At 42.3% G+C, this 26,631-nt stretch overlaps 1 protein-coding gene across 19 annotated transcripts in view; it reads left to right on the plus strand.

Annotated features, from left to right (window-relative positions):
• The first annotated feature begins 10,878 nt into the window (after window positions 1-10,878).
• PARD3 (par-3 family cell polarity regulator) overlaps window positions 10,879-26,631 on the plus strand; it is a 451,472-nt gene continuing 435,719 nt past the window's right edge. For 8 of the 19 annotated variants that reach the window (XM_032100006.1, XM_032100158.1, XM_032100168.1 and 5 more), the window contains exon 1: window positions 10,881-11,080. In XM_032100006.1, the coding sequence (XP_031955897.1) occupies window positions 10,961-11,080 (120 nt within the window). In that variant the 5' untranslated portion in view covers window positions 10,881-10,960. Of the gene's footprint in view, window positions 11,081-26,631 lie in introns of all 19 variants that reach the window. The other 11 variants (XM_032100079.1, XM_032100030.1, XM_032100015.1 and 8 more) reach the window with 4 other exon arrangements.

Genomic DNA, 26,631 nt, shown 5'->3' on the forward strand with positions numbered 1-26,631 from the left:
CTGCGTTAGAGTAGACATAAAGCACTACACAAGTGAAATCTAGAGCAACATCTTCCATGTCTGATAAGTCTGGCACTTTTCACCATCACTAAAATTATCTCCAGCCTCCCACGCACTAAAACAGGGCTTTACAATTACTTCCACTGCTGCCAGTGACAAGAGTCTCCTAACGATGCCAACAGCTGCAGCTGAGTTTATCCTTCTGTATTTGCAGAGACAAGGGTTGGATCCTTCCTGCTTCCACCTGTGCAGCCTCAGGGAAAGGCCTCACTCAGCCCATGCATTTGGATATTTGGTTTTGTGTCCCTTCTGTGGGCACCATGATTAAAGGGGAGCTTTACCTTTTCTTTAGTAGCTGAAGAAATTTGAGGCCACAGAGGACTGTGGTTTGCTGCAGGGATGGCTATTTCTCAGCTCTGCTGATTGGTTGCAAGAAATATTTAGAGAGGAGAAAACTACCAAAGCAGAAAAGAGCTGCATTTAAAAAGATGAACAGAAAGAGAAATCATGGTAGTGATGGGAGACCAGAGCTGCAATGTTAGCAAAAAGAAGCTCCTGCAAGGGTGTTATGTACACAGCTCTCACGTCCCTCAGCTGGGCGTGTGTTTGTGTTTGCGTTAGGGATGAAAAGATTTTTTTAGTAAGCAGCTGTGAATTATTGAATATATCATGGATCAGTATACAAAAAGAGGAAACACAAAAATAGAAAAAGGAATATCAATATTTCATAAGCAATACAGAAAAGCTGAAAAAATGTTAAAGGGAACAGGTGAAGTTAAGATCTGATGAAACAGAGAAACATGCAACTAGAAAAAGCTAGAAAAAGTTATTATATCCTAAAAGCTCTAGACCTTAAAAGAGACAAGAAAGTATATTCGTTGCATAATAATTAAAAATGCAAGAAGATGCTGTGAATACAAAGCTGTCCTGTAAAAATGGGCAGAATGTATAAAATATTTTCATGATGAACAGCAGGAGTCCAAATTCACAGTCATCACAAGAGAAGAACAAGTTCAGGTCATTGCTTTGTGCAAAACAGGGTGCCTGGCAGCATGGAAGAAGGAAGAGATCTATACCTAGCAGATGTTTCTTGTCTGAAAAAAACCCAGTCTTGAACAGGTGCGTGAGTAGAAGAAGCTGACTGAAGATGGAGAGGATGAGATTAAACCGAACATTTATCAGAAAAAATCACTCCCTGCACACAGCTTTCTGATGAGGCTGTTATTTAACCAGTGGGCCTTGTGGCAGAGGTGTAATTCTAAGCAAATATTAGGGTTTAAGTACTGACCTAAGTCATGCAATGTATGAGCAGTCACATTGACTACCTTACCTTTACCAATTTCCCCTTGCACATGTACAGGCATTCAAATCAACCATTTCACTGTGAATTTCAAAGCTTATGTGACTGAACTAAAAAACATCAAAGTACAAGGTAAATTTGTATAATACACTTTTTTCAATTTTTTGATACAACTTAGGTGCTTCAAGCACAGGTAAAGAGCCAAATATATGAAAATATGCAGAGACAGTTCACTTCTGGAATGAGTACCCTGTAAAAAAAGCATAAGACATTTACAGAACGTTGCTAATAGGAAAAAAAAAAGTTCACATACTTTGCTTGCAGTCAGGGAAAAATAAAGCAAACCTTAGAGAACAGGTGAAAGCAGAAGTCAGGTACATGCAAAATATGCTAAAAATTCCTGCTAGATCTAAATCAGGTTGAGAGCTACAGATGGTAAGCGGTGAATATTTAGTGTTGCAGAAAATTTGGATCGATAGACTTGAATAGATGACTCTCAAGCATTGCTAACACCTTCTCTTTTGCCCGAACCACACAATTCAAAGGGTGTGAAAGGCTCTGGCCAAGACAGAGTGCCTTGTCTGTAATGGCTCCCCACAGTGCTGAAAGAAGCAGGGCGAAATATCAGAGCTATTAATCTTGGAAGACAAAACCAGACACCCTCGCAGAAAGGAGGGTGACTCACGAAACAGGCAGCCCAAAGCTGTAAGTAGCGACTGCTCTGTGTCCTGCTATGGGCAAGGACAAGTCATCAACATAGAAAGAAGCTCTTGGGCTGCTCTGGTTTAGTAGCCACGATTTTGCTGGGTTCTGGCCACTTCAGATGCCTTCGGACACCGTGAGTGACTCTGCTGTGATTCAGAGCACGTCATCTGCCTGTGAGGTCAGCACCCTGCAGGAGAGAGGGGGAGAAACCCTCAGGCAGGAGAAACTGTTCCTCTGCAGCTTTAAAGTACCCGTGCCCATCGCAGCTGCACTTTGCAACAGTAAGAACTGAAAAACACGGGCTCCCTCCGCATCGCTGCTCAGTAGCTTTAGACTTTGAAATCTGATTCAGGTGGAAAAGGTATAGAGAAAGCAGCATTCATTGCATTCTTATGGCAAGATGTGAGCTGGAGCAAGTATTGGATTCTGTAGGAAAAAAAGTCAAAAAACTTTAGCAATGTATTGATAAATCTTGCGAGAAAGAAAACACATTTGCAAAACCCTACGTCAAACAAATCGACTACGATGTTACCAGTTTAACAGCTTAAGAAGAAATTGTTTTCCGTGATAGAAAATAGTCGTTTCACCCCAGCAGTTTTAAATGATTGAATTCTTGCAACAACCTCTAAATAATTCCACTCCTTGTTGGCTCCCCTGTGTGCTGGGTTTTGGCTGGGATAGAGTTAATTTTCTCCACAGTATCTAGCATGCTCTGTGTTTTGGATCTGTGCTGGAAACAGGTAAGCTTGTAATTTCCATGGTGCGAGAAAGACAATTTTTTAGTCCTTGAGAGCAATTATAGCCTCTTTGGGTATAACGCCCTAGCATACCAATATCCATGTTTTATTTCCACTGTCTTTTTGTATGAAGCAGTATCCCATACTAGTGACTCTCTGTACTTCAACTCGTCAATTTGAGACATAATTTAAGTTCTTTGTAACTTATTTGTAATAATTTTTTTTTCCAAAAGAGAAAATAAACTTTAGACAACTTACTGAGGTATATACAATGCACATTTATTCCATATGAAGGAAGAGCTTTTAAACCTAGAATAAACTGAAATCCTAGAACAGATGACATGATAGATGGAGGTGCAGCGTCAGCTGGATTAGTGTGGAGCCACAGTGTGAACTTCTGGCAAATTAGAAGGCTCCTGAGTTGCTAATTCTGGCTGCAGGAAGATTGGTAGAGCTAATCTTGTCCATCTGATCTATCTGTTTTGGTTTGGATGTCTGAATTAATCTGCTTTAAATTCTTCTCTCAAATCTGAACACACAGCCCCTGCTGACGGTAGCAGGACCTGTGCTCAGGTGTGGTCCTGAAGACCATTCTGTAACTATAATGTGTGAGAAATCTTGGTTTTTAAAGACTCTCCTAAGTGTTTCCTTGAGCCCTGGTATGTCAGTTGCTGAAGGGCCTTTTTGCCCGGTGAAACAAGATGAGACCTGAGTGAAGACTTCTTTTGGCACTGAGCAGTGGCTCTCAAGCTGTTCTGCTGCTGCTCTCCACAGAGACACTCTTCCAGCATGCTCTACTCCATGTGTTAGCATAGTCAACAACAGATTAAAACCCAAAAGATGATCTTATCAAGTGATTTTGTTGTCACTGCTTTCAGCTCTTCTCACCTGTTGCACCTTGATGGGCCTGATAGCCTACGTCTGCCAGGGCTAGTTAGTTGACTTTGTTTTGGAGAAGACAGTCTGGCTTCGATTACAGATCTAGAATCTTTGCAGATCAATTTAAGCTGTTTGGCTTCTTCTGTGAGGAATTAAAACATCCTTATGCTGTTCAACACTGCACTGAATTTTGGAAAACCTACGCATTTACTGTCATCATTTTTTCAGTCTTGAATAAATTAGATTACTGGTGGCATGTCACAATCTGTGATATATTTTAGCTCTTGGGGATTCTCCTATTTCATGTGAGTCTTCCTTTTTACTGATTTCAGCAGCTGCAAATATTTTTAAGCAAGACAAGAAGAAGGGAAGGCAATAAAAGGATGTGAGATGGAAGGATAAGTGGGATTGGGTATGGAAAAGAGAATAAAATAGAGAAAGAGGAGGGGAAGAAAGGAGATTCTGAGATTAATGAAAGGAAAATAAGAGAAATCAAAGAGTGAAACAACATCATGTCTCACCTTTTTCGATTCTTTTTTTCTTATTTTGTCTTCTCTAAGTCAAGAATTATCTTAAAAGCAGTGTTCAAATTTCAGTTGTCTGCTTTTGCCTCATTCCTCTTCCAAGTACTTGGTTCTGGTCATAGCACGTATTTGGAAATTTTTGGAAGTTGTCAGTGAGTAGTTCTGCAGCAGCAGTGAAGGTGACCATGTGTATCCTGGTCATACTCCCTGCAAGGAAATGTGTAACTCACTCTCTGCTGGTCCTTCATGCTTTGACACTTGACTGCTGGCCTGTGCCCTAGAAAAGGCTTTCTGCAGGTACTACAGGACTTTGCTCAGGAGCAAATATTTATGCAGGAGTGATAGCATGTGTTTGCAGCAGGAGTGTGTTTAACTCCATGTCTAACAGGGATGAACGTGTTCCAAGTGCATGTCTGCAGTTATATCCCTTAGATTCCTGTGCAAATCGGAAAGTCTCTGCTGTAATATCCTTACCCCATGCAGTCTTCCCTGTTACCATCAACAAAAGGAGAAGCTGAGCAAAGGATATATTTCCCTTCAAGCTTTATCAATGTTTTCCTGCAAATGCCAAGATAACATGGTATTGAAAGCCATGACACTAGCCCATTCACTTTCTGTCCAACGAGGATGAGAACAGGGTGTGAAACAGAGATCCCTAAAGAGGAACAACAGCTGAGAAATATATTCTTAATATGTTTATAAACCACATGAATAATTTGTGTGGTGGAATATATGTTCTATCATGTTTTGATAGGCCTTTTGACTAACATACCCTGTGGGTGTTCCTCTTCATGTCACAGGAAGGTATTTTTTCAGGTATGCTCATCAATAGATAAAACCTGATAGTGGCAAATAATTTGGCATAGCTTCTCTTCAGCAAATGGGTTCCTCTGGCAGCATCTGAATTTGTTCCAGCTCTGGCAAGTACTTGACAAATGAGCCCAGTACTGTAGCTCTGTGTTGATATTGTTTATTCATTATTTGGGTAGAGCAGAAAAGGCCTGAGGGCCTGATCCAAAGCCCGGAGAAGTCAGTGAAAACACTCCACAGGTCTTCTTTAGTCACTAGAATTCTGTATTCCACGTTTCAGAGTTCGGAAATCTGTGCCAAGAACTTCATCAGTAACTGAAAGACTGGAAGAAAAGCAAAGAGCAAACTTCTGGACTGGCAGAAAGAAAAAAAAGAGAAGGAAACAATAAATTCTCATCAGAAACAAAATGTCTCCAAGTAGCTTTTATAGGTGAGGCTTAAAAGTGAAGCAACCTCTGATATTTTTAAGAACATACCAGGCTTCTAAAAGCTTTAAGACGAAACTGAAATGAATATCCTAGAGTCTTAAAAACCATATATTCCACAAGTACCCTTTAGTTCAGTCTCCTGTATATTAAACAGGTTCACCTAAATTTCTGATGCTGCTTGTAAATCTCTCAAATTCTGCTATTTTTAACGGCATTATTTTTACAATTTTTAATTATAGTTGCTGGTAATTGAAAAGTTGCTACAAATTTAATTTTACTGATGATATGCTCATATGTTTGTGTTAAATATTATAGGGCAGCAATGACCCCTCTACTTAGATTATCTACTATTTTCCATGGTGGAAAATATCGTATTTAGTTTTTCATTTTTTAGGTGTTGGGAAGTTTTGGTGACTGAATATCTGGAGCCCCCTTTGAAACTGGTCAGGAATAAAATTCCAAATCTGTATTAGTGCTTTTTCTTTGTCCTGTGAAATTATGCAGGGCTTTTCTCCTCTCAGCTGCTGACACTCACTGCTCCTATTCTCCCTTTTTCTTTCCTCTGTAAAGCTTGCTGAAACCATATCTGATGATGGACTTTGGGTTTAACTAGCCTCATATCCCCAAAGTAAACCCTAGTGTGGCTGCAGTCTGCAGAACAGCCTCAGTGGCTGCAGAAGAGCTCCTTGGCATGAGAGAAGGTGACAGATCATTCTCCTGCCAGTACAATCCCTGTGGTGGATGTCCCTCACGGCAGGCACAGACCTGCCAACTCTTCACAGCCCTAAGGGCAAATAAAAGGAGTTGGCCAGCTCCAACATGTGACTTAGATACGTGCTTTGCAGTACTGGGACATTCAGAACCTTACCTGTATCATTATGTGAATATAATTCTGTTCAGCCCATAGCATAAATACAGTATGTGGTATGAGAGCTGGCTAAAGCAAGTTGTGTGAATGTTTTCTTTATGACATTCCATAGCTCTAGCACACACAAAGACTATTTGGGTATCTCCTGGCAATGCCCCCTACTGCGCTCTGGACACCCCCAGTAACTTCACTCTTTTCTTTCACTTTTTAGACCTCTAATAATTCTGCTTCCTTACCTATGGATTGCCTTTAAGGGTTCACACCAAGAAGTGACTCAATACATTCTAATTCAGGCCTTCCCAGATCTCAGCTCAATAAGACATTAGTTGATGTAACTCAGAGAAAGAAATTCCATTTAAACAGTTCCATGGTGGCTGAAAACCACCAGAGCATTTTCAAGAAACGATTCAAAATCTTTGAATGTAATTCTTTTAAAAGCAGTATAAGATCAGTATAGATGCAGAAAAACAAAGCAGTGAATTTACCTATACTCATTCTTTAACCTTAAACACCTTCCCACTACCCAAAGTTGCTTGAGACACCGGTTGGAGCCCCTGGAAAGGTTAACAGTCTTGTGGCTTTTCTTGAAAATCATACATTGTTCTTTGCTACAATTTCCTTCTTCTATTATACCACAAGGAAAGTTCTTGTCTTCCCAAACTTTGTGTGCCTTCATCCCCTAAGTCTGACATTAATATATGTGTGATTCTGTAATTACTTTTTACTGATTTGGGGGTTTTTCAGTCCCCAAATCCCAGAGTCTTTTGAGAAGCTGTAGAAAATACATTTTTATTCAGTTTCTCTCTTTTTTTTTTTTTTTTTTTTTCAGACCAGGGCTAACCACTATTACTTAATAAGCTTTAATGATTTTCTCATTCATAAAAGAAAATGATGGGAAACACTGCCTTACTCCTTTGTGGAAGAACCATCAGTATGGCAGGAAAAAATCACAAAATATAACAGCTGAGAAATCAACCCACTTCTATAGCTGAAAGGTTATCCACAGAAAGATCTCAGTCCACAGACATGTTTACTTTGATTAGATTTCTGCTTCAGAGTAAAATGTAAATGATTCAGAACTTTGAAAGTCAGATTTTTGAAAAGAAGTTAAGGCTTTATCTAATAACTGAGCAGAAGAGTTACAGCAGGTAGCTATCCTAAATCATCAAAACCTGGTACTGTTTGGTATATCCTTAAGTCACTTTCACAAATGGCACTTTTAAAAAAACCTGTAATTCTTCAAGGAATGCTCTTGCTCTTCAGTTTGACACTGGTCTTTTTACAGTACTGAATGAACTTTACTTGGCTTAAGGAAATATCTATATTTAAAATAGTGTGAACTTGAAACATACTGTACATGGAATTGGTGTTTTCTTGTCAAATCAGGGAATATCTGTATGCCATGAACAGACTACTAAGCCTGAACGCATCCAGAATTATTCCATAAAAATTCTTTGATGCAGAGTATAAGGGCAGGATGAACTATGAAATAGCTCTGGAAATCAGCAGCATTCCACTGTCTGAATATTTTAACATTCGCAGCAAAATGGCTTTTGATAATCTGCATTTAATTGCAAGAGTCTCACTCCTTGCATGTTTGCAGTGTCCACACAGGGGATTTCAACCTGGTTGGCTGTTTGGAACAGAACTTGACTAGTGGTCATTAGTAGTCGTAAGCTCTGATCCCCTCCAGCCCATGCTCCACCACCCACTTCTTCCTGCAAGACAGATTACTGCCTCTTCATGGAAATCTTCCAGCAATGTACCATTAATAAATGAATTGACAGGTTCTGTGCTATGTTAGCTCAGGAAAGGTCAACATCCAGAACTATATATGTGCCACCCATATCGCAACATGGATAGTAGTTGTAATTTTTGTAAACTGGTAACTAGAAACTCTTGCCAATTCTTCTCCCGATTAGTATAATCCTTTTCTCATAATCTCTCATAATAATGTTTTATACTTCATTTATCTTACATAATTAGACCTCATACAATCTCACAACCTTGTTACATTTGTTTTTTAAAGTTCATTCTTCCTTCTAAGGAAGAACAAAACAAACACCCTATGTGGTAAATTTTATTAAAAATGTTTTCAGAATGATGTATGTATAACTTTTATGTGTACCTACTGGGGAAGAAACTCAAATCTTGGAGGTTCTCATTCCTGTTAGGTCTATCACTATTCATGTGCAAGTCTTTAAGTTTTGGCCTTAAACCAGATCCCAGGATAGACTTGTTTTCTTGTACTTCATTACTGAAGTTTCCTGTTTCACACATTTAATGGAAAAACTATCAATATTTCTTTCTAAACTGTTGGGTTTTTTTTCCAGGAGACTATTAGAACAGCTGGGAAAACTGCCAAGAAACTTGCTAAAGACAGTAAGAACAGGAATTAAATCACAAAAAACATGAAAAACCTGTAGCTGTGTCTGAACAGTGAAATAGTATTAAGAATTATAAACAGTGAAACAGTATTAAGAATTATAAATAAAACAATATTAACTTTTATAGCAGTGTGGTAAACTGTTTGATATGCAACATCATGTTTTAGCAGATATATGCAAATGACAACTGAAGTATAATGTGGAACATTACAAAGTCTATGACACTGTAAAGTTCTTGTTAAAAACAGCCTGAGAAGAGCCTCTACTAACTTCACATTTTCATAGTCCTTTCTGCAAGTTTCTTAGGTGATGTATATTAAACCAAGGATTTATACCTCTTTCATCCTTTCAGTAGGTTCCCAGCAGCCTTTATGATCACCTAGAAAGTACAGAAGCAGCAGGTTGAAGAACATTTTCATCGTTTTCCAATAATAAGTTTGATGAGCTATGGCCATAAAACTGCAGCGTGTACTCAGTTGTCTCAGTCATGAGCTTTAAACTGTTTACACCAGTTTTATTTCACTTCTGCCTTTCTGAACTCCTGCATGCTGCCTTTATTCCACACAAGTGAACACTGGGGACATGACAAAATATAACACGGCAGGTGTGCTTTAACAGACAGACTATTTCTCATATAAAATTCAGATATATTAGTCCAGATAACTCAGGTGGATAATGGTCATAAAATTGGCATCTAAGCTAAAAATTATCTGTAGGTCAGCAAATGGATTGTTTGATCTTTCGAGTGTCCCAAAGCTTTCTAAAACTGCAATTGATAGAAAAGGTTCAGTGGATTTCAATGAAATTGGATAATATGCATGGAATCCAATTAATATAAACTGACTCCTCCGTTTTCTACACTGGAAACTCCTAACTAGAACGCAAAGGGTTAGGGATGCCATTCTCACCCTTGACTTAACTGGGCAATAATTTCACCTTTGATGTTTTAAAAACATCATTAATTCTTCTCCTTAGTTGTGTACCTACCAAACCGCAGACAGCTTTGCCATTTGTACCAGGTTTGAAGTTCTTAAAGTTACTAATACTATTGCTAAGGGAACAAGAGCAGACTGCCAGCTGGGACAGCTGCCGGGCAGGGAGCACCAGAGGACACGTGCTGAGTTGCCTGGTGTTGTAGAAGGATGTTGACGTTATGTGCTACAAAGCTTCCTTGAAATTCACATCTTTAGTGCTGCGTATAAGTTCGAAAGAAAAAAAAAAAAAAAGGAAGAAAGCTGTTTCCCACTGCTCTCCTGTCCTCCAAACTCTGCCTCCACTCTAGTTAATTTGAATTGTTTTACCATTTCTACACAAACGGTATATATTGTCAGGCCACATTGAATGTCCAATAAACTGTGCAATTCCATTGCCCTTAGTGAAATCCGTGAAAAAAGTGAGCGATATCTATAAACCCCTATGACTTCTGGCGGCGTTGCGGAGGAGATTGCTCAGCAGTTCCATTGATACTGGTGTTAATGAGGATGCACTAGTTTTCGCACTGTGTTGGTCCTGTTGCGTTAACAGATACCCGAAAGATCATAAAGACCATCTGACTTTGGCCGTGCGCCGTGGCTGTTCCCCCCTGGACACCCGGAGGGACAGCAGACCGCTGCGGTGTCCTGCCACGCACCTTCTCGACGATGCCATGTCTCTCTCTCTTCGGACCCGCGTACCTGAGGCAGGGCGGCAGCAGGCAGCGCCCCGAGGAGCAGCAGCGGTGCCCGTTCCCCCCAGAGCACCAGCCGGGGTCGAGGGACCAGGATTTCGCTAGGCTCCTTGTGACGGTGCGATCCCGGCTCCGCATCCCCGGCACCCAGCGGGGCAGACGGGGCGGGGGCAGCCGCACGCCCTCGGGCTCGGTCGGGACACTCGCTCCGGCCGCGTGCGGGACCCGCCGGCTCCCCCGCCCGGTCCGCGCCGCCGGCGCCCCGCGGAGCCGGCCGGCTGCCCCCGCCCCGCCGCACCGCCCCACGCCTCCGGAGCGGGAGCCAGCGCCGCCGCCCCGCCCGCCGCCGCTGCGCGCCGGGGCAGGCGCCGAGCAGGTGGCCGCGGGCAGCGCCGCGGCATGTGAGCGGCCCCCGGCCCTCGGGAAGGCAGCACCGGCCCCCGTCCTGCGCTGCCCTCCCTTCCCCGCGCCTCGCCGGGCCGGCCGCGAAGCCGGGGCGAAGGCAGGGCGCCCGCAGCGGCAGCCCGGCGGCGGCCGGGGGCTGAGCGCCGCGCCCCGCCGGGGGGCGGCCGTGGCGGAGGGCGGAGGGGAAGAGGAGGAGGAGGAGGAAGGCTGCGCGGGGCCGGAGGGACGCGGGAGCCCCCCAGCCGCGCAGGATGAAAGTCACGGTGTGCTTCGGGAGGACGCGGGTGGTCGTGCCCTGCGGGGACGGGAACATGAAAGTTTTCAGCTTGATCCAGCAAGCGGTGACCCGGTACAAGAAGGCGATCGCCAAGGTGAGGGGCGCGGGGAGCGCCGCCCGCGATCAATATGGCGCTTTCCCGGAGTGGGGAGGGAAGCGAGGGGGAAAGTCCGGGCTGCCCCGCCGGGGGGAGCGGGGCCGGGGGCGGCCGGCGGCGGAGCCCGCGGGGAGCGTGTGCCCGGCGCCGCCGCGGGGGGCGGGGTGGGCTCGGCCCCTCCGCAGCGGCCAGCGCGGCCCCTCCGCGGCTCCCCGCGGGAGCCTGGCGGGCCTCGGCCCTTTGTTCGCCGGTGCCTGGCGGCCCCCGGAGGTGTCCGTGCGGGAGCCGCCCGAACCCGGCCGGCAGAGCAGCGCGGGGCCCGGCGGTGCCGGGTCTGCCCCGGGGCGGGTGGCGGGGCCGAGGCGCCGCGGGCCGGGCGGGAGTCGCCGCGGAGGGCTGGAAATCCAGCTCCAGGCTTCCCGGCCCTCCAGGCCCCGCGGGGAGGGCGGTGCGAGGGGACCCCGCTGCAGGGGCGTCCGGCGGCGCCCCGCAGGCCGCCCCCCGCGCCGGGCGAGGCTCCGAGGGGGCCCAGCAGCGCGGCCGCCCCGGCAGCTCCGCGCCCGCCGCGCCGCGGGGGGAGGCTGCGCGTGTGCGGGACGGTCCGCGGTGCCCCGGGGTGCGGGGAGCGCCGGCCCGGCCCGCGGCGGGGCTGAGCCCTACAGCCGCCTGCGCCGGCCTCCCGCAGCCCCATGTTGAAATTCCTGGCTGAGCGTGTGTGCAGGCGGTTGCAAACTTGGCTTTCCCTCCATAGGCAACTTGTTGGATTTTGGTTTTTTTCCCTTATTTAAAAAAAAAAAAAAAAAAAATTCTTTCTCTCTTTCCTATTCTCCTCCCCCGCTCTCCCCCAACGTACTTTCTTGTTGCTGCAAACTTCTTTTTAATCAACTGGTTGGTTGGACAGTATGACTATCGTTGTCTGAGAACTTGAGCAGTGCCCTTCCCCTTTCCTCTGCCTTGTCGATCCAAGAAGTTTGTGTGCTTCTCCCCCCCTTAGCACTTCTGAGACATTTTACACTTCTGACCCTGGAAGTTTTGCTTTGGCAAATGCAGACTGCCGGGCTGTCCTGAAACATGCAATGGAAGGAATATTGTGAACGGTTCGTCGATTGAAGTGATTCCCAAGAAAATTTTTAAAATCAGTTTTTTCACAGAGAATTCCAGATGCTGGGAGGAGAAAGTTAACTGAGTTTGCTGTCACCTCCCCACCTGATTCCTGAAGAACATGGTTTTGAAGAGGGCAAACATATTCTGATTCTGGCTGAAAAAAGAGAAAAATGATTCTCTAGGATATGGCTGTGGCTGCATACCAGCAGTCATTCATATACAGCAATTAATGCACATGACAGTCTACCTGCATATAGGAGACAGGCTGAAAGTACCTCTCTGGTTAAGGTAAAGCAGTGAACAGTAAAGTGAGACTCTGTGGAGGACTGAATGCCTCATTGGGCCATTCAGATGAGAAGTGTTTGCAACATTTGTTCATCAGTGCTACAACATTAATAAAAGTGATTATTTTGCTATGTTTTGTTCCAAAACTGTGTTCCATGTAACTCCTGTGGCAGTGGACTGCATCCTGGCTTCCAGCTATTAAGTTGCATTAAGGGATGGCAGTTGCATTCTGCAGCATAATGCTAAACCTGGGAGGGATTGAAGTGGTAAGCACTGGGGAGACACATGCCAGTCACCAGGAAAGGTTACATCATTGCAAATTGCACTTCAGAAAAGAAGTGGCCCGCCTGTGGAAGCACGAGGGAAAAAAACCCCCAAAAAACTCTTCGTTGACTATGGCCGTGTGCTTATTAAAAAGCCAGTTTGCAGAGGGGCAGCCATACTTTGACTAGTCCCTGGTACCAAAAGCTCTGTATTCTGGGTTAAAATGACACGGTGGTTTTATTTATTAGTATTTATATGGTGGTTATGCTGTATGCCACTGGTATGGACTTGAGGTAGCTGCAATTACTGAGATTGTTTTTATTCTATGGAAATTCTGTGGTTAAAAACAGTAGCAGTGTCCATGGCTTTCTCTGAGTGTTTTATACGGTCACTGTCAAACTTCACTTTTGACTGAAGATTTTCTGTGGTGATGTTTAGGTAGTAAGGAACTGGATCTTACAGTAATTAAGTTTTGTAAGTAGGCGTATAGTGCTGTTTGCTGTGTTCGCAGTAGAGTAACATAGTAATTTTATGGTTTGGATGCCAGAATTCCACAGATGACTGCCTTTTTGTAGCAGTTAGGTGGCTCCTTTGTGTGCTAATGTAGCAGATGAGCAAATCTCCACTTCATAAAGAGACAAGAAAGGGGACAAAGAATTCCTAAACGGAGGGGATCAAAGTATATGTGCCTGAATGAACTTACAGTCTGCCAGCAGGTATCAAGCTGACACTGAAATCTACTTCACCACCACTGTGCTGTTATGGAAAGAAGCATATCTGGTGGAAGATTATTCAAAATATTTGAATGAAGTTTATGGTTTTCATACTTACAGGAAAACCAGCATTTCTCATCCTGCAAGAATGTGTGTCTACTGTATGCAGCAGTTCTTTCAGGAGAACTCCTCGAAGCCTATGAGAACTGAGTTGTCAGCCCTTCCCAGATCACCTCCCGCTTTGTCACGGTTTCCCGGTTGTGATTAGCCATAAGTGATCTGCATAGTGTACTTATGATGTCCCTGTGCAGCTGTAGTGAGGCAGCCCAAACCCATGACTGCAGAGTGCCAGGAGTGAATAACTTCAAAATTTGACCTCAGTGTTCTGGCTTGGTCTTATTTAGGTTCAAGAGACATGTCGAGAATGGAAAAAATACTTACGGAGAATAATCCACATAATAGTATGGTTCTCCTCTCTGTAAGATTTTAGGAGTTAAAAACATACAGATGACTCACAGATAACACAACTGCAGATAACTGCAGTTAGTTCTGGGTGCTATGTCTTTGATTAGGATTCATAAATCTCCAAAAATTAATTATGGATTAACCCTCCTGTCAGTACTAAATCTTTGTGTGTGGAATTAGTTATTAATATGACAGGCTGTGTTTAAAGCCTGGCCTGTGTAGTGTGTATAAATTTTTCTGTACTTTTGCTTTTATTCCAAGAGAAGCTTTGTGTCTGAAACATGCTGCATTCTTTCTGCAGGCTGTGTTTGCGGGAAATGAACCAGCAAATGATAAGAGATGTTTGAAATCCACCTTGTTCAGGGCAAGTGGAGTCAGCAAAATCGATCACGTTTAATGAAACCCAGTTTTCATGGGGGCACACTAATGGTGCACTTTTGTGTGGCTGGATGGACTGATGCAGCCTCTGGCACAATCTCTGCCTGAGTCTTAAAGGAGTACAGCTTGGGCAGGGGACAGCTGGCTTGAGGAATGGTAGGTGCATTTTCCAAACCCTGCAGGGGTTGTGCAGATTTGGAGCAGGTGTAGTTCTGCTTATGGCTTCCTAGCGATTAATTTAATGGTTAAAAAGTTGCAAGAAGGTAAGAGTGATTTAAGAGGGGAGGTCAGCCACACGTGAGTGGCTTAAGATTGATGGCAGGAGATGATGGACTGCACCAAAAGGGAGAAAGCAGACAGGCAGTTGAGATGAAACATGCTTATCGAATATTGAACTAGTGTTAAAAGGTGGAAAATTATTATAAAAATGATGTATTGAGCAACTATCGAAAGGACGTAGTTGTGCATCTTGTAACTTTGGTTTGACTTAGATGTAGCCAGAGATGTTTCTGACATTTTTTGTTGACTTTTGACTGTCAGCATAATCTTTCATCCTTTGGTTTTTTGGGGTGGATATTGTAAGCATTTTACCTTTATCTTCTTTTTCTTACAAGTAAAAATAGGTGTGCAAAAGTGGTAGGCAGGTATAATTTTTTTTTTTTTTAATTCTAATGTGATGTAAATGATCATGGTAACCAAGAATATGAAATAGGAGATCATAGATATGCTGGAGTTGTTCAGTGTCGCATTCAGTCCCTAGAGGGATTGTTTGGTCTCCATAATAGTTCAGTCTGATGCCCTGCATATCATGAGCTTGTAGTGGTGTTCCTAGACCTTACAGATAACTCTCATTTTCTAGTTAAAATAAGTAAATTAACAGTTTTCCTGCTGAATCAAAAAGATTTTAATAGAAGTCTCAAGACACCTTTCCCATCTCCCTTACCAAATGCTGTAGGGAGGTGAAGTTTTGTGGGGGTTTTATGTTGCGTGGAACAATACTTCAATTGTTAATTTGAAAACTGCAATGCACTAATATTTGTGAAAAGAAATTGTAATCTGCTCTTTGATAGTGGTAGAGGCTGTTGCTGATAAGAGACCAGAACTCCGGCAAAGTTGGCAGTGTAAGCAAAGGTAACAGGTGTCAGATGACCATATTCTCGTTTAATTTGTACATTGGGGGCTTAGGCCACCCAGAGCTTAAAGCTCCATCTCTCTGGTAGGACTGATATTCATCAACAGGGAATTGTGAGGGGGGAAGGTTGTAGTTTGAGTGCATGTGTGTGTGAAGCTTGCTTTTTTTACTGTTTTTGATTTTATTCCCCCCAGTACCAGCTAACAGGGATTATTTGCTTACAAGTCGGTTCTCAGACAGCCGTTCTCTGCCGGGTACACAAACGGCAGCTTTGATACAAGTTATGTTCTGTAGAGCAACAGTTGCATGGTTCCTCATGACTGTGTCACTGGGGCATCATTTGTAGAGCCTAGTACATGGGTGGGTTGGTTGAAAAACTGCTGATTTTACTTGGACTTTGTATTGTTCTTGGTACATTCCTCGAGTCTGACCACTAGTTTTTTGCCACAGGCTTAAACGGATCTGCCACAATGCCCATTCAGAGACCTCTTTGGCAATACTCAAGGGCAGTAGTGACTAAATTTAGCATAAAAAAGATTTAAAGTTGGGGTTTTTTTTAGTGTGTGTGTGTTTTGTTTTGTTTTTTTTTTTTTGTTGGTTTGGATTTCATTTTGATATATGTGCAAATATCAAGCCTTTTTTAAGTAGAAAAAAATCTTATAGGTTATTTCCAGAATGCACAGGAATCCTCTCAAGCCCAAAAAGGAACCAAAATGCCAAAAAAGTCCCTGTCACCCCTGCTGCTCAGTTGGCTGTCAGTTTAGTTCCAGCTGACATCCCCAGGATGATGTTTCTGGGCTCTGCATTCAGAATTGGCTGGGTAGTATTTCAGTGATTTACCTGAGGTCAGCCAGGATTCCGTGGGGCTCCTGGCAGTTTTCTCAAGCTGGCTCTTGACCTCTTCGCTGATGCTGGGCTCCCAACAGCGGCAGTGAAACCCAGCTGATGGGTAACGTCATTCTGCTGAGGCGTGGTGAACAGCAGTGGAGAGATGCTAATTTAAGGAAGATCAGTACTGAAATGAGTCATGATTGCTTCATGTTTAGAAAGCTGCTGTGTGATCCTGCAGGTTTGGTGCTGGAAATGCACCGCTATAGTGATAAATTCCCTCTGCTCATTATGGAAAACTTTCTTTTAACCTGTTTTCTCCAACTCTCTCTGTGTTTTTGGCCAAATCCACGTTTTCCTGTCATTGTCTCATCTGTAAATACAGGTGACTCTTGCACATTGCAAGAGAAGTTGCAGGGTGAAGAAATGAACCTTTGGAGTGAGCATGGCATGGCGGTGGCTACGGAGGTCCCCTGCACGGGGACTTTGCTGTATGGCAGTGCTGTGCCCGAGGGACCTGTGGCTTGCAAGGCAGGGAGCTGCACAAGCCCTGCCATGCCCTCTCTGCCAGCTCTTGCCTGTGTTCAGGCGTCCGTGAAATGAGAGAGGAGGCTTGTCTTAGGAAGGCCTTAGAGCCACGCTGGGGCTGTGATTCACCACTGTGATTTGAGCAAGCAGGCACCCGGGATTATTCAAAGCTGATAAAGAAGGCTGAATTCTGTAGTGCTTACAGAGCGGGGCTTGAGAAGTGGACTGCATGTAAGCCTTCAACTTGGAAGGTGCTTTCAGTAGAGGATGTGTGTGGTACTGCTTAGCCTGGCTGTGAGCAGCACCTATCCCCGGCTGGACGGGGAGCATCATGGCTTTCAGTTTGGCATTATGTGGTTTCTCAGTGTTTCACTGTTACTTAACAGTGATCAAAGTGAAGTGTGTGTTTGTGGAAGAGTGGCTTGAGAGTGATTTCCCTTTGAGCAAAGCACCATTCAGCTGCTGAGCAATTCCTGTAGCTCTGAGGGGGAGGACTGTGGAGGAGCCTGTGAAAGCGCTCAGCGCATTTGGGGAATAGTTTCTGGAGGCAGTCTGGGGTTTAGGGAGTTGCCAGCCTTTCTTCTCCTGGGCAATAGCCTTCCACCAGTGGAAAGCCATCTGATTCTCGGAGCTTTTTACACTTTAACTTCAGTTATAACAGTCACAGATGTTTTAGTTCTATTACAAAAACACCACTGGAAGTAACACATTCTCAGTTGTACCAGACTATGACATCTTTTAGTCGTGGCACATTTAATCTGGTAAAATAAGATGGAGTAAATGGGGGAGAAATGCTGGTGATCTTAGTTATACAGAATACGGTTCATGTAACTTTAAAACAATTTCCTGGTTCTTCAAAGGAAAACAAACCTTTTCATCCAAATATAAATTGAATGGATAAAACATGCAACAATGCTGAACCAGTGCTTATGTATATTGAAAATAAAGTGGAATTCTTCTAACATCAATCCAGAATATAGCACAGATGTTCTCACTCAGAAATATTTTCTGAGCAGTAAGAAAATAAAAAGTGAAGCAAAAAGTATTAAAAAATTCTGCAAGATACTTTAGGGCATCTGTGCTTTATTTTTTTTCCCCTCCTTTTTAATATACATTATATATTTTGTTTCTTTGAGGTCATTTTGATGTGATGCTCAGCAAGTCTGGTACTAGGAAATGGATAAAAAACCACCAAAAACCAAACTGTCTTTGAGCTAAGTTACATAATTCAGTGGGGCTGTTTAAAAAAACTGAGAAAGTAGAAAAGAAAACAGCAGCACAGTCATAATACTTGTTGAAATGACTAATATTACTAGTGAAAGAGAAATGAGTCAAATTTTAAATTGGGGAAAAAGAATTTTAAATTAACAGCATTTTTTTTTTTTGGTTTTGAGATAATCACATTAGTTTTACTTGTTACAATACCTCAGCAATGTTGGGGTTTTTTTCCTATGGGTATCCTTAGTTGTTTTCTCAAACTGGCCCCAGGTATTTATTAAATTGGAAATAATTGTAATAACTATTTTGTTGCGATATTTGCTTGCTTTTTTTTTTTTTTTTTTAATCAGGTGGTGGGTACTTGATGGTAACTTATTTTCTACTTCAGTTCCCTGGGGTGAAGTGATGCACATTAATCACCTATTTAGTGCTAAACAAAAGGACAAATGCATTCCGACTTTCTTACTAGAACTGTTAGACTGGATCCCGTGCCCTGCATCTCAGGGCTGGGGTCTCTCATGCGGGGGAAGAGGAATGAAGACCAAAAAAGTTTCTGTACAAGAGAATGATCCTTGCTGCCCAGGAGCAGAAGCCAGCATCCCCTGAAGATGGGCCCTGGGATGCTGCTGTGTTCCTGTCAGAGACCATGCTCTGGTGCTGGAGAAGTTGGCTGGTGTTGCTTCCTGGATCGTTGTGCCTCCAGCTTGTCAAAACTTCTGTGGTGACAGAAACAGGGCTGGCAGAAGGGAAGTGACTGTGGGGAGAAGGATGGTCTTCTGTAGAGGTGGAATAAAGGATGGGATGTCTTTGGAGTTTGGTGGAAGGAAATGCTTTTGAGGTAATGATAGACAGGTGCCTTTTTTTTTCACATGAGTTGGAAATGGGAGTTTCCATGGAAGCGAGACACTAATGCAGTACATTAAGTACAGACAAACAGAAAGCACCAAAGATGGGAAGAAATGGGTTAACTTGGTGCCCTGGAGGCAAGTGGTCCATTTAGCAAGAGGATGAAAAATTGACCTCAGTGGCTCAACAGATGTCACCCAAAGGCTTTCGTTTTAAAATAAACGTGTGGAGTTTATTATAGGAAGGTTTTCTTTCTGGGCAATAAGCTTAGTGAAAGTAGTGTATCCCTAATTTGATAGAGAAAATAGACACGGTTTTGGAAAAGCAGTGTCACATTTTTGGCCATACTTTACTCATTCTCTCATGCTTAGCCTGCTGCTGATGCAGTGGAATTATGAATTTGTTGCAGGAGGAGCAAGCTGGTATATCATTAGCAGTTTTCTTTTTAAGTGGCAACATTTATAGGATTTTTTTTTTCCGGGTGTGCATGTCTTTACAGACTGAGAATAGCAATTTAAAATGTTGGTGGTGTTGATGTTATATTACTAGAAAAAAAAAGTTACGTGGGTATAAAGTATTTTAAATGGAGATAGAACTTCTGGGAGTGCCTGTATGTTTGTGTGTGCACCCACTTAGTTGTTTTCATTTGTTTGAAGAAACGTAGCCACACTTACTAAATGGAAAAGTAGTTTCACCTTACTCCATCTTTTTTGCATGTGCTTTCAAAGTTGTTGAGTTACTCTATCTTCCCCCTAGGCAAAGGCTACATAGTTTTTTTCCTTCTCTGTTAGATGTTGGAAGCAATATCTTACTTGGGAGGATCTTGCAGTGATATACCTCTTTGCACATATAATGAGAAGAACAACTTTGTTCCAAGTTCTTTGAGTCCTGAACAGGAAGGAGCTGAATTCAATAAATATTGGAAAAATTACTTCTGGGGATGCTGGAGTGGCTCTGCGACCACACAGCTGAAAGTTTTGTTGCTATAACAACTTAAATGACAGTTGAAAAACCCCAATAAAATGGAAGCTTCAGAACCTTTTGCTTCTTTAATAAGCTGCTAAGTGAAATAACAAAGCTTGATTTAATTTGACCTCTCCAAGAACCTGTTGGACCAAATGTTAGTTGTGTTGTTTTAAGTGTGCATTTGTTTGTGCTGTCAGTTTTCCCCTCTGCCTTCCTGTAAAGACCCTGTGCCTACAGCTGTAAGCACCAGGAGAGCAGCCAGCTACCAGGTACCAAAATAAGACTAATTTAGGCAGCAGGGCTGTGGTGGCCAGGCTGTGGTGGCTGTCCATTCCTGGTGAATGAGCTCTGGCCTCAGCACTGTGTGCAGCCTGAAGAGGGAAGGGATTTTACTCACCTTGAATTTGTCTCTGGCAGTAGCAGGTTGCTGGAAGACTGCTAGCCTGAAGTGTTAGGCTTTGCTAAAAGTTAAAAAGTATTGTGCAATTATAATAATTTGGAGAGTATTATAATAGTAGGAGAGTAGTCATCTCTATACACTTCACTTACTCTGCTGGGTGTTTCTGGTTTTTATTACAGAGATGAGTGCTGGGTGAGAGAAGTAATGCTGCTGCTTTTGGAGGGAGATGAGGGGAGGCAGCCCAGCAATGGCTGTGGCTTTCCTGGAGTGGGGAAGCCGGCTTTGCTGGGCTCCTGCGACGTGTGAGTGTGAGGGGGCTCGGCGGGAGGCAGCAGCTCAGGTTTAGATCAAGGTGAGGGTGTGCCTTGGGTCAATTGCTTAAACGCTGACAAAGCTACTGCTTCTCTTGTGGCACTGTAGGAACAAGATGCCTGGGGATGGGGGAAAGGAAAAGACCCGGCACAAAAGACTCCTCCACCCTCTCTCAGTCAAACTGAGTCCTGTCTTCTGGGCATGGTGCAAGTTCAGAGCGTTGTTGCCAAATCCTGTATTGAACACTTTTTTTAATGTCATTAAGAATACTAATTTGAGAAGATAGGTTTGATGGGTTTTGCTCTCACTGAGTTTTTTTTTAACAGCAGCTTTAATTGCTCTTTCTAGTTTTTCTTCACATGAAAAATAGCACAAATAAATGCAGTCTGTAATAATTCTGGAAAATTTGACGTCTGAACTAAGAAATATCAAGAAAAGTGGACTGGCTGAAATAAAGTAGAGCTTTTAAATCCAGAATACTGTGTTAGCATAGGCTCTCTTTGTAAAAAAGCCAATGAATGTGATTTTAAATGACTATAACTCTATGCAAAATATTTGTATGTTTAAGAGCTTCCATTTGAAGAGAAAAACCTTCTGAACTTACCTAACCTGGTCTTAAAAGAAAATGCTCTGCTCTTTATGTAAAACAGCATTTTTAGCTTGTGGTTGTGTTAGGCAATGGAGTAGTCTCCTCATCCTGTTCCCAGTGATCACTCAGGAACACAATGCTGTGGTAAACTAAACCCAGATATTAGTGTGTGTAAAATGTTACTGTAATAAGTGTCTTATAAATATCTCCTTTATTAGTATAGCTGTTTGAAGTAAGTTCCTGATGACCCTTTTGTTGCTTTGGCGTTGCCATAAAATAGCCGTTGTTAGCTTGAAGCCCCTGCTAAATTGGAAGCCACAGGTAATGAATATCCTGTATTGTATCTTTTGGTGTTTGTGAAATATTTAGCTGAAAAGGCTCCTGGTCCTCACCCTGTCTCTGTGGAGGTAAGAAGTTTCTTTTGCTGGTGAAATTCCGTAGCTGAGGAATGAAAGCAGCAGCGAAGGGGAGCTAGCTTGTATGAAAAGCTAATTTGTGCTGAGTTAAATATTCTTTTGATATTTGAATATGAGGTAATTAGCTTGAATGTACTGCTGTTTACCTTTTAGCATCTGGAAAAGTCTGAACAATCTGCTGAAGGGAACTGTATCCTAAATCTACTTCCAGAATATTTTTTTTACAATCATGTATTTCAGACTTGACTAAATCTCCTTTTTGTGGTGGTATTTTCCCAGTGGCTAGTGACCTGTGGGAGAAGTGCTGAGCTAAATGGTTGAGGAAAGGTTTGGGCAATGGCCTAGTGGGCTGTTCAGGATGATCAGGTGGATCCATATAGTTGTCCCCTTTCTAAAAATGCTGTCAAGGTGGACCTGTAAATGCTTATGCATGCATGCTACTCTTCTCAATGAAAAAAAATGTCTCAATATTTACCATAGCCATCCACTGTACTTGAGTCCAATTTGTATGAAATGGTCTATTTTATTCTAAATTACCTCCATTTCATAGTTCAGCACTTGCTTGGTCTCAGAACAAAATAAAACGAAGGCTTTTAAAATCTGCTTTATGTGAAAGTTATTAAACTATTTGGAATCTGTAAATTGAAATAGCTAATTCTGTAAAATGTATGTCTTGTTTTCACAGAATCATAGAGTGGTTTGGGTTGGAAGGGACCTTAAAGATCACCCACTTGCAATCCCCTTGTCATGGCCAAGGACACCTTCCATTATACCGGGTTACTCAAAGCCTGATCCAACCTAGCATTGAATAATTCCAGGGGTGGGGCACCCGCAGCTTCTCTGGGCAGCAGAGAAGTTGCAGATTTTACGGGTTTTACGGGTGGTCTCTGTTACCCTTTATGAGACAATGTATTATGTCTGTGATTAGACAGTGTGTAAAGACTGCTTTAACTCTAGCAGCCTTCACAAGTTGCTTCTGATTCAGTGAGCCAGTGTTTTGTTGCTTTCTGAAAGACTTTGTTTCCAAAGGTTGGTGGATGCCAGAGACATGGTGAAAAGAGAGAATTAAGACACAATGAGCCCACATTTTTTCTTGATCACTTGAGGGGATTAAAGTTGTGTGTGATACTGAAATAAAGTCTTTCTGTAATTAATTAGGGTTTTAGAAACATGCTGTTTATCATCCAGAATTTTCCTGTCATTTTTTCAAAAAGTACGCTGTTCTTTCTGAACTTAAATGTGAAGTGCAGTAATTTGCTTTATGTTTTGTATTACTCTTCAGTGTAAGCTAGAAGCTGAGATAGGAAGCAGAGATCTGAGCTCAGTTTATAGTCAACAGCCCTTGGCAGCCTGCCTTTCACCTGATGGGCTGCTTGGGAAGCCAGCCTTTGGGGAAGACCACATGGCTTTGGATTTGTACACAGTGCCTAGATGGAATAAATAAGAGTGTTGGTTCCTTGCAATTGCAAATTGTGCATTTCTCAGCACGAACAGCAAGTTGCAGACAGCCTGGTGCTGCTCACTTGCTTTGCTGACAGGGAGGGGCTGTAAAATCAAACACTGAGCTTAGAGATGCCAAGGTCTACCTATTTTAACTTTGTGGCTTCCCTCTCCCTCTCTCTAAATAAGTAGGACTACAAATGCAGCATGATATATAAAAGCAAAGCTGTGGAGTCCTCTCCCCCACTGCTTGCATCTTTATATATAGTTCATTCTGCAGATCAGACTGTCACACCTGCTACCAGCCTCCTTCAGAGAGCAGATTGCAGCCTTGCAATTTAAGTGCTCCTAACATATGTTGGTGATACACCAGCAGCAGGACAAGGCTTTTAGCTTTGATAGGCTCTGCTGGTTTGGGAATGTTGTTAAATGAACAAGAGAGAAACAAAATAACAGAGTAATTTTGAAAAAAAAAAAGTAAAGTACATATGCAGAAGGCTAAAGTGAATTAATAAAATTTGCCACTTCTTTCTTTTTTTTTAAAGCATGGATTTTAATACATATTATGCTTGGTATAGAACTCCACTAATAAAGCTTCCCCTTTGTGTCATGACTTACACTGTTGCCCTGGTTATTGCCATGGTGTTGAATTTCCATGTCTGTATCCAGACTCACTGGTGCTGGGTTGCACTTGCTATGTCCCATTGCGGGCACCACCTCTGTTACTGCAAGGCAAGCAGAGGCTCTGATGTCCTACCAAGCTGGGCTGCCTTGGTATATTCCTTGCTAGTAGACGAATAGATTTTATAACTTGCTTTCATTGTAGCATGAACTATTCAAACTGCCTTAATTTTCAACATGGAGGTAAGACAGGTTGTGCATACAAGTTGTTCAAGTTGTTAGAAAAGACCAAACATTTTGTGTCCCTAAACAGTTAAAAGATTCACTAACTCAGCTCTAATTCAGAAGTTCAGAGTGTCTTCAGAGAACTTTAATGTGGCTTCAGTAATGTATTGTAAAAAAATGAGAGGTACTTTTTTGTGAAAATTATTGCTTACTCCATTTTAGCAAGTTTCCTAGTGCACAGGAGCCTGAGTTATAGAAGGAGATATATAGAAGAGAACAGGAGAGACTCAAAATGCTGTAGTTCAGATTTAAGAAACAATTACAGTGTCTTTTGGTTCCTTTCAGAAGCATTGGCTGAATCTTGTGGTGTAGATACAGGAAATATCTGGTTAGTTTTGCTTCCCTGCTGCTGTGATTTGAGAAGGAAAATGTATGTATCAATGCTCTGCTTCTTCAGGTGTGAAACAGGGGCACTAACTTGGCCTGCATTAACTTGGAAGGTTTATTCCAAACACAGGTGATGGAGTATGGGATTGCTCACCTGGGAGCAGCATTGTGTATTCCTGTGGCTCATTCTCTGCAAGAACCTCATTAACTGCATTTCACAACAGCACAATGTTAATTGCAGTAAGTGAGTACTCGCATAAAGTCCTTCAGTGGTTTTTCTCTGCATCTTTCTTTGACCTTAGGAAAGAGAAAAGTACTTTGCTGTACTGGTTGCCTGTGCTGTGCAGCAAAGCTGTGGTGCACTCATCAGTTGTAACAGCATGCAACACCCAAACTACTTGCAAGGAGATGACTCTTCAGCACCTACTCCTCTTAACAGGGCAATTTCCTTCTTTGCTCTGCCTCCTTCACCCTTCAAAAACAAAATCGGGAAACGAATGTCATAGCATGAGATTGGCAAGTATGGATTTATCCCCACAGGGTCATAGAAAAAGAAGGCACAGGAGGTCACTGTCTCATCCAGGACCACACAAGCAGTTTGGAACCAAACTGGAAATGAAGTGCTGACCTGCTGACTCCTTAATTGCAAGACTATCTTTCCCCTCTAGTAAGGATGTGGTAAAATAATGCTGTATTTAGTCCTTCTCCTCTCCTGTAACTCAGCCACTGTATGAAAAGACTCACCAAGCTTTGCCAAGCTGAAAAGAGAGTAGCTTGTGCTAATTGGCTGTTGAAAAGAAAGTCTGTTCATTTTAGAAAAGTGTGGAATCTGTGATGTTAAACTGCTTAATGTCTGTTTCTTAAGTAATTTTTTTCAACTTTGGTTGAAACTTACATATAGAACTTGTCCTTGGCAGTGTAGGATGTTGGTTGATTCCAGTATTGTTTAAATGTTTATAACTTAGAATGAAAGTAAAGGAAATGCTTGTGTTTGACTTCAGTATAGTTATCTTAAGGGATTTATGAGTAGTGATTTTTTTTTTTAAGTGGCACACTGAAGCCAGAGGAGGTCTGTCAGTGATGTGTTTGGTTTAAATATGAGAAAATTAGAGAAGGGAGAATATTAATCCATTATAGTAGAGTTTAAATCTGTTTTTCAACTTTTTTTCCTTGTTAAAGTTCTGTAATACTCTCCTAATACAGAAGTGTTGTAAATAAGGTGGACACGGCCAAAAAATCTGAGGTAGTTGGTAAGTGCTCTAATAGTGTTCAGCTGATGCTGGTAAGACAGAACTGTCTTCATGCTTATGCGTTATTTTGTTTAGATTGGTGGGGTTAGTTGCCTCGGTCTCAACTTAGCTTGTAGACTACTGTGCTACAGATGCTGATTTAAAAGGAACTCAATCTACCAAAACTTTTTAATCCCTTCTGCATACAGTGCTGAAGAAAGCATGTTTTCCCCTTGTTAGCTATAAGAGTTCGTGATTATAATGTCATATTCAGGATCTCTGTATTGGGAACAAGGAAATGTGCGGGACTGCAGTAGGGCCAGAGACAGCAAACAGAGGAGTGCTTGCCAATTTAATAATAATAATAATAATAATAATAATAATGCCTGAAAATTGGGGTTTTGCAAATTATAATTCCACACTAAACCAGTTCTTTTAGAATGATTGGTTTGACTTTAGCAAGTGGTTTAGATTTTGTATTTTAAAAAACGTGCTACAGCATAACTGCCATTTATTGTTAACTGCTTTTGTTGAAGCCTTTGAGTTTTATTAACAGCTGTAATAGTCATTGTGTTATCTCCAGCATTCTGCAAAAATGTGGCTGGTGGACTATGCAATTGGGGGCATTTATGAAATAATTTTAGATTACATTATAACCGTTGCTCATCTTTTTCCTCTAGAATCTGTATTTTCAAGTGATTCTGTACAGCTTTGGTAAACATGCTTTTATTAGGCATGGTTAGCCTGAGAGATTTCAATGAAATCTTGTAGAATGTATCTCTTAACAATTTACATGACTTATTTTGTGTTTCTTCCTTGTTTTGGCATATCCCTCTTATTTTAGACAACTCTCTCCAATAGAAAGCCTCTGAGAAAAGAAAAGCTGCTTGTATTTAGATTTAACAGTCCTGAAGTAACAGTGCTGACGCTTTGCTTCCTTTACTGCCTTTGGAAACAACTATTCCTGACCTGTTCAATGGCATCTCTGTTCTTGGCTTTTTCAGAAAAATTCATTTTTTTCTACTACATTCTAGCCTCTGTTGTTTTCTTCTGGTGTTGTTTCTGATTCTTGCAATTGATTTTTGCACAACAATGTTCCCTTCTCTTGAATGTGCTGCATGTACATCAAAGATTCTGGTTTAGAAGGTTTCCTTGTCCTCATGCATTTCTGAGTTGTATAATGATGCTAGGGAAGGAAATAA

The sequence above is a fragment of the Corvus moneduloides genome, chromosome 1 (assembly GCF_009650955.1).
Source record: "Corvus moneduloides isolate bCorMon1 chromosome 1, bCorMon1.pri, whole genome shotgun sequence".
NCBI lineage: Eukaryota > Metazoa > Chordata > Aves > Passeriformes > Corvidae > Corvus > Corvus moneduloides.